The sequence below is a fragment of the Saccostrea cucullata genome, unplaced genomic scaffold (assembly GCF_032062105.1).
Source record: "Saccostrea cucullata isolate Sc308-1 unplaced genomic scaffold, CSIRO_AGI_Scuc_v1 ctg5513, whole genome shotgun sequence".
In the NCBI taxonomy this organism is placed as follows: domain Eukaryota; kingdom Metazoa; phylum Mollusca; class Bivalvia; order Ostreida; family Ostreidae; genus Saccostrea; species Saccostrea cuccullata.
Window position 1 is genome coordinate 27404 of NW_026929676.1, and position 9025 is coordinate 36428.

General features: G+C 36.9%; 1 protein-coding gene across 1 annotated transcript in view; it reads right to left on the reverse strand.

The window, feature by feature from the left end:
- The window catches only part of LOC134281762 (uncharacterized), a 30597-nt gene extending 22300 nt beyond the window's left edge, over positions 1 to 8297 (reverse strand). Inside the window, exon 1 of the mRNA XM_062764194.1 lies at positions 8066 to 8297. Within this exon, the coding sequence (XP_062620178.1) occupies positions 8066 to 8279 (214 nt within the window). The 5' untranslated portion in view covers positions 8280 to 8297. The remainder of the gene's footprint in view (positions 1 to 8065) is intronic.
- Between the last annotated feature and the right edge of the window lie 728 nt (positions 8298 to 9025).

Here is a 9025-nt window from a genome sequence, read left to right on the forward strand (position 1 = left end):
ATGAAATTAAGCACTTTTGAGTTTGCAGTTATTTGCTACTAAACTTAAAATGATATTGTACAGAATGGTATTATACTATTTCGTCCAATAAACAGAATATTTTACATGCCTGTACATGTACAATATCAGTACGAATTTAATTGATGCAAAGCATCAAATTGGCTGCAAAGCAAAAAAATTCTTTCACACGCAAGGAAAGCACGTCAAGATATTCAAAGCTGAAATAGTTTTTCAATTCATTTCAGGCTGTTTTCAAAGCAAAATAAAAAATAATTTTACCGCTTTTGCTCATAAATAAATTTATCGATGTGTTCATTGATGTATAAGAAGAATTTATTGTCATCAAAATGAAGGTGTAGGCCTGTCCGAGCCTCGATACCCTGGATCTTGATTATGTGATAATGCTCATGGTTTCTGCAGAGCAGGCTATGCTGCAAACCGCAGTGCAAATTTAAAAAATATCTTCATGATCTGTGTGTCATTTGTAGATGTAGAGCAAATTCAAAACAATTTTTACTAGAAGTTGAAAAACTCCTCATTTTTTTATTCACCATAAACTTTAACCACATCATCATTATCCGGAAAATCAAGAGATTTCTTTTCAAATCTTACACACTCTCAGGCTGGGGAGTATCTGATGTAAACTCTTAGCTTTTTATATGACCAAAAATTATCGATGATCATGAGATATTAATGACAATGAAATTGAAATATATTTCAACCTTTAATATTAAGTTTTAGCAAGTTTTTAAAAATATTTCACGCATGATTTTTACTTGTTATAATTTACGAATTATTTTATTGAAGTAATAAAAAAAAAAGTCTCATTTCCCCATGTGCACTCTCTAACACAATCACAAAAAGATTGGCCGCTACCGCAGCCGATAATAATTAAATGTTTTATATGTATGAACTTTTACATAGAAGAGCCGCCAAACATATACATTCAGAGCTTTCAGAATACGATTTTACAAAATTAGAAAATTCGTTATTGCCTATTTATCATAAAATATGAATTAAATTCTTCCCTTAAGTATTGAATTCCTATGAATTTAACTAGGTACTTAAATTATCGATTCGCTCTGATATTTGGTTGTATAATGATTACAATGTATATAAACGTCCAACTGGTCAGTCACTGTTGCTTGACGACGTCTTGTTTTCTCCTCTCACATTGGTAGCGCGTATGAACAGCGGTATGAACACAAGCTTGTAAACAAAATAAATGGCAATTCACAAAAAAGGAAAACCAGAAGAAAAAAGTGTCTGTGTAGATGAAAAACACAACTCATTAATTTGTTTTTGAACGACCCCATACGTTTTTTTTTCTTTCTCCCATGCATTTCGACTGTACGGAAAAAAGATCACTAGAACCTTTGGTTATATTAAAAGAAAGGTGTTGAACCTTCAAACGGCACTATATCCGAATAGCTATTATACAGCCTATCAAATGTATCACGGCGTCAATAAAAGAATTATTTAGATATGTCAAAAAATACTAATTTCATTCTAAGAAAAGCCACGCAGCTGTATACAGACATTCCAAAATAATGTTTCATGGACCGACAGGTTGTTAAATTCCTCTCATCACTATAAGTACCCCATCCCTTAAAATGAATACAATGTCTTCCTTCTAAGCAGAGAATGTCAGTCGGTTGATTTGTTTTTGTACATGCGTGTATACATGTAGTTTAGGGGTTGAATTCTGAGACTGAAAATTACGACCTATTTTTATGTAAACCAATAATCATACATGACATGTTATGCCCTGTCATGAATGTGACCAAGGTATTTGGTGTTTGTCGGACGTCTTTCATCCTTCCTAATTTCTGTCCTTCCGTCTCTCCTTCTGTCACACTTTGCCTTTAGATCAGTTCAAAGCTTAGTTTCAAACAAACGATCCAAGATATTTTTATCAATCTTTATATACTGATAGAAATTATTAAAGTTATACAATTGCATTAACTTTTTTTTAAAAACTTGACTTTATATACATGTATATACCTCACTTTTCTTAAATTAGTGTTTAGCTCAGTTTTAAACATACCATTCAAAATGGTGTTATCAAACTTCACATGTTGATGCATACTGATGAGAGCTATTTAATGGCATCACCATTTTTGAACTTTGCCTTTCTTTTGACGTTGGCCTAACTCTTTTTATCTCAATTTTAGCTCTAACGAGAGTTAGTTATTGCTTAGCACAAGGTCATTTCGAAAGATCAAGGTCACACGTACTAGTATTCCTTTACAGTCTTTTTCCTAGCGAAACATTGTAAGTTGCTTCTCTTACAAGGTTTTTTACTTGTATATCTTTAGTATGTGGCTTTTGACCTCGACTCAAGGTTACGTCTTCTAGTCCGTAGCTCCAACGGAAGACCTATTCGTTGCTTTGCAACGAGCTCGGCTCTAGTTTTATTTCTGTTTATTTTAATGCATGTGGAATATTCCATGTACGAGTGAATAGGTCTCTAGTGATGACGTATTACGCATCTTATGAACGATAACTCATTATATGAACGATAACTCATGTTCGACTTCTTTTACGCCATATCTTCTAGTCATTACCGTATGTTTTGGTGCGTGTCCGAGGTACCTGTAGAAGATGTGCGGATTTTGAACGCAGTGATCGTGGCGGGTTGTAAACAGTTATGATATCATTCATGTAGACTGGAGGCTGTTAAGGGATTTGAAAGTGTACAGAAGGATTTTATATTGGATTCAATATTCTACTGGGAGCCAATGGAGTTGGATTAGAGTTGGAGTTATTCGATCGGATCTTTTGGAGCGTGTGATTAGTCTTGCAGTAGTATTTTGTACTCTCTGAAGTTTGGCGATGTGGTGAGAAGGAATGCCGTATAGCAATGCATTGCCGTAATCTAGTTTACATGTTACTAGTGCGTTAACTAGAGCTTTACACGCTTCGTCACTAATATAGGAACGGATGCGACCAATTCTGCGAATGTTCATATATGCCGAGAGTGAAATAGAGATGGAATGCTTTTCCACGGATAGGTTTTTTCGAAGAATACGCCTACATTTTTTACAAAAGATGCATCACTAATAACACAATCACCAAATTCTAACTCAAAACTCTTCATATTTGTAAGTCTTTGTTTTGGTGCGAAAACGATAAGTTCAGTTTTGTCTTCGTTTAATTTGAGGAGGTTGGCACTCATCCATTTACGTATGTCCGATCAACAACACGAGAGTCTTTGGGACATATCGGTCCAATTATCGCTTGGTTCAACGATGATGTATATCTGGGTGTCGTCGGCGTATATATGGTACGTCATTTTATGACGTCTGCAGATTTCGTTTCGGGTTTAGAGAACAGACAATAGAGTCTCGGACCCCAAACCGAGCCTTTGGGGACACCGAATTTTAGAGAACTGGCTTTAGACAACGATGAACCAACCGCGACACGTTGTTTTCTGTCACTGAGGTAGGATTTGATCCATTTCAACGCGGATCCGGTAATACCAAACATATTGTCTATAGTTGAAATAGAATTTCGTGGTCTATAACGTTGAAAGCCGCGGAGAGGTCGAGCATGACAAGAACAGCGCAGCAATTTTTGTCAAGTGCGCATACGATGTCATGGTGAACTTTCATAAGCGCAGTTTCCTTGGAATGTCCCGTTCTGTGCGCAGACTGAAAATTATCGTGTAGTTGATACATCTCCAAATGAGCGTCGATTTGTTTTGCTACAACCTTTTCAAATAATTTTGAAATAAAGGAGATATTTGACACAGGACGGTAAGTTTTGAAATTATCTTTATCTAAACCTGGCTTTTTAAGCAACGGTGGAACAATTGCCTGTTTAAAGACACCAGGGAGACGTTAGAGTCCGACAGCGACTTGTTTATGATTGACGTGATAGTCGGCAAGAAACTCCCGATGCACTGCTTCAGTAGATGTGTAGGTAAGGGATCAAGTTCACATGATTTTACTGATGCTTTCATTAAGAGTTTCCGAATCTCTTCTGCAGTTACGGTCGCGAAGTTAAAAGCTGCTGACCATTAAATGAAATGTCTGCGTGAAAGGGTTCTGTTATCAATATTCGAGGTGTTTGACTTGCATAGTAATACACGGATATTGCGTATTTTTCCTTGAATATATTCAGCAAAATTTTCCGATAATTCCTTTCCGCTTGCAGATGATGGTAAAAGCGGGTCGGACTTGAATCCCATAAGCTGGTTCGTCAAACAGTAAAGCTTTTTTGGAGTCTCGACTACACTCGGTAATTTTATTTGAATAGAATTCCTTCTTGCTTTGTGTTAAGGAGTTGCTGTATGATCTAGATGATTCTTGGTATATAAGATGGGGAACAGTCCACTTTGTCCGTCGCCAAGTACGTTCTGCTTTTCGTTTATTTCGTTTGAGTGTATGCAGATCTTCTGCAAACCAGTGTGCGTTCTGCCGAATTACTGCAGTCTTCTCGTGCAACGGTGCATGATCATTTAACAACTCGCGAATACGCTCGTTGTACAGGTCTACCATGTTATCGATTGGAACATCGCTCCGTATATCCGATAGACGAGATTCAATATCAAGGCAAAATTCATCATGATCAATTTAGCGTAATTTGCGAAAAGAGAACAACTTGTTGTTTTTGTGGTTTTTGTGCTAGAAGAGTGGCATGAATCCCTTTATGGTCACAAGAAGTAATTCACTTTGAGCCACATATGAGCTGATTATCAACGATTGGGGTGGAATCTAGAATTGTGCTTTCGTCTCCGGTAATGAAAACATCAAATACGTGTCCGAGCAAGTGCGTAGGATCCATCACATGTGTTAAACCGTGCTCTCGAAGCGAATTTATGAACATTTTAGAGTTTAGATCCGTAACCTTGTCAAGATGGAAATTCATATCGCCGGTAATAATGAGTTCATCAGATGATACAACATGACGACTCAAATATTGCAACCATTCGTCAAAGAATTCAGAGAGCTTTTGCGACGGTGGACGTTAGACAATACATATATGAATTTTCAAGTTCTGAGTAAATACCGTACATTCCATGTGCTCAAAACAATTGAACGAATTGTCTAACTGTAATTGAGTAGTACGAAGATTTTTATTGTATATGATAGCAACACCACCACCGCAACGGTTCTCTCTGGGGACGCGAGGTATATCATAACCGGTTGGTACGAGTTCCGTTTCACAATGCTGTCAATGTCATTTCCAAGCCGTGTTTCGGTTAGGGCTAGGGCGTCAATACCGTTAGATACAATGTGATCGCATAGTATCAATGATTTGTTTTTCACTGATCGAGCGTTCAAAGTAAATAGATTGAACTTTTTTTCAGATGTTATAGGCCTTTCCAGCTAAATTGAAATAAGATTGGAATATTTCACCGATCTACATTACTGTATAGGGGGAAGGTAACTCGCGCTGTAAATATTCGCTATATTCACGGTGTTAATAAATCCGTGAATTCAAGAAACAGTTAATAAGTCTTTATTTAAAAATACGTTTTTTTTTTCAATATGAGTCCAGCTAGTGGTAGATTCTGATATGCAAATGTAAACATGTAAATAACATACTCGTTTAGTAATTAAGACTGGAACTTGATGTTTATAACTTTTTAATTTCTTTTCATTCAGATCACCAGGTAAAAACCCATATTTATTGTTAAAACACCTGTTACAATTAACCAACTACCTGTTTGATCAATAAAACATTTTGTCAATCAAGATTACCCGTGCGCCACTAAAATGACCTCGGTCGCTTTTCGCATAACGGCAGTATAATTGCAGATTCGTTTGAATTTTTTATTTCTGTTTCATGTATTGAATGAGGTTGTTTTTTTAATATGTACATGTCACAGACGTTACATAATAAATTATAAATAAATAAATAAATGCAATTGAAATTTAATTCGTCACTGAACCAGGCTAACAAAATTCATTCACTTAAACCACTAAGCCAGCACTTTTAAACGACTGAATGATCACATCCTTTTGATCGGCTAGGTTGTTGATGGAATTCACAATCCACTGTGCATGTTTTTCTTTAATGTAGGACAGTTTCAGATTCACTTCTAAATCCTCAAGACCGACTTTTTCCAGTGATTTTTCAATTTCTTTGGCGTAGTATTTTTGAAACTCGTTTCGTAAATGCTGTTTAAATAAGTTGTTGGGGATCAAATCTAGCGGTTGTAATTTATCCGTACAAGCAGCAGGTACAAAAAGGACTCGGATTCTTTTTCTTGCAAGATAATCCAGGAATTCGTCAATACAAAGAGCTGCGAAAACGTCGAATATACACAGACCTTTCTGTCCCAAAGGATAGTCATTTTCTTCTCGGATTTTCTGTAGATACGGGATAATTATTTGGTCAATGTAGCGAATCATTGTAGAAGTGTTTGACCAGTGGTTTTCGCTGTGATAGATGTCATATTCCTTCGGAAATGGAAAGCTTGGGTGGCATGTGTCTGTTTTACCTTGTTAGATCAATTGTGGAGGTAGGACTGCACCACTCCTCCAAAATGGCTAGCAGGGCTGTCATCTGACATTTGTCGTCGAAGCCCTTTAAGAGCACTTGTTTCGATCCTACAACAAAAATTTATTTTAATACACATTTCCTTCATTTATTTTCAAACAATATTCATTTTTCAAATAATCATAAATCATTTAATATTAATAAATAAATTTACCTGTTTCGGCCATGGTCCATTTTCCGCATGGGACAAAATTTACTTCCGTTTGATCCCAGTTGATGATCATTTCATCCGGAATAGAATCCTCCTTTACGACGTCCTGGAAGCGTTTAATAAAAAAGTTTTTAAGGTCATCAAAGTCACTTGGAAGAGATTTTACTCCTTTTGTGGCACGGCGCTTCGATAATCCCGTTCGTTTCATAACTGATTTAGCCCATTCTGTTGTCAGTTCAATGTGACCTCCATTTTCAGCCAAAATAGATTTGTTTTGGTGTGAAATAATTCCTCTTGCAGCCCCGATCACGACAGACGAATTTACAGCTGAGCCTTTTAATCTAAGTTGACGTATGTACGCCTGTATCATCTTGTCGTAAAGTCCAACTTTTAATGGGCGGCCCTTGGTGAACGGGGTAACGGTGGAGGGGTATTTTTGTTTTGTGAGTTCTGCGTTTTAACAGCCTTTAAATAAGCTTTCTTTATGCTACGAACTGTACTCTCATTTACCGTACGCCCTAGCTGTTTGGAGAAATAACGGGCTGTTTTTGCTGGTCCCGAATCGATACAATATCGAGCCATTTTCCCCATCGTTTCTGGAGAATACTGTCCGTAATCTTCTCTTTTTCGTTTTTTGGACGAGCACTGACCATTCTGACTTTCAGGAACAGAGTACGATACCGAGTCGGCTGAACGCTGAATTTCATTTACTAACTCATTTGCTGAAGAAGATGCGCAAGTTTCCTCATTGTCAGAGCACTGCCACGGATCGGGAAGTAAATCTGATGGAGGGGGTTTAAAGTTAATTTTTCCGTGTTTCAGCCAGTTTAGCATGATTACTAAGAGTGAATAAATCTATACTGAACACTTTATTTAAACCACCCTTGAGTATAGCTCATATAGTAAATACATCTCACTGACGTACACTGGTTTTCAAGATAACAATAGGAGTTGTCGTTCATGCTAAAACGATGCAATATTATATACAAAGGGAGGTAACTTTTAGAAACAAAAAATCCGCTAATTCAAGAAACCGCGATCGTGTCAGATGAGAGAAAACCGTGAAAATTACAACCCGTAAAATTAATCCCCTATACAGTATTCAGCCTTAACAGTACGACATGTCGAAACTATTGAATTAATTTCATTTATAGAATTGTCATGACATGCTGTTAAATTATTCAAGTTAGCAAATGATTGCCGTTGGTGATAGTAATTGCCACATACCCCAGTTATGACACTTATTTACCTCCTGAAACATCTACCAGCCTTAGATCCACGCCTTAATTTCAAAATTGATTGTTCAATAAATTTCGAATCCATTTTTATTATTTACCTGTCGATATCTGAACCTTTAGATACGAGTTTACCCGTCGAAATCTGAGTCTTTAATTACGAGTTTACCTGTCGATATCTGAGCCTTTAGATACGTGTTTTCCTGCTTCAGAGAGCTAACATCCTGAGTAAGTCCTTTTACTTCCTCCGTTAGGCCCTGAACTAAAGCCTCCATTTGAGACAGTCTCTGCTCCATAGCGGAGGGGTCATTTAGAAGCAAGCATTCGTTAGTACAAGCCATTAAAATTACTAAGACTAAGGGACGCAGTAAACGCAACGCCATGTCAGTTTCTTCTGATCAAGGTAGTGAATTTCATAGCTCTGTATTTGATTAGATAAGGAGGGTTCGTTCTGATTTGAAGCCATATAACATTTGATAAGGAAAGGCCGTTCTAGGTTATTTTGCCATCCTGGGAGTTGCTGAGATAACCTAAACAATAGCAAACTAAATAATGCCCTATCATTCACAATATCCACTTCTCAATTAAGACAATTTATTAATTGTAGCAAAAACCAAATCTGACCAGACAGGTGCAAAAACGAATAAGAAACACATGTAGCGACAATTAATTGCTATTGAACAACATGCTGTCATATTTAAATAAATATTTCACCAAACTATAGGGGTCATCTTTTGTGTCATATTAAGGACTATCCATAAATATATTACTAATTCAAGTTCTCAGAGCTATATAGTTTTTGAACATAGATCCTTCTCAATATGTCATATTCATTTGGAATTGGTGCTACAACTTACATGTACTTGCAAAGCATCACATAAAATGAAATTCAAATGTCAGACGGCATCCCAGTGCTTTTAAAGAGTTAACGACTTTCTTGCGAAAAGAGGGTGTCGTAGAAATTTAGTGATGTACTATATTCGCCGTGGTGGCAATACCATTGGTGTTCTATCACTTAAACAAGAGGCACAGGGGCCACAGCGCTCACCTGAGCACATCGGCTAGGAAAAAGCACATATCAGATCAGAACTAAAAGTTTACTGAGGGGGGGGCTTGAATTTTAACCCCC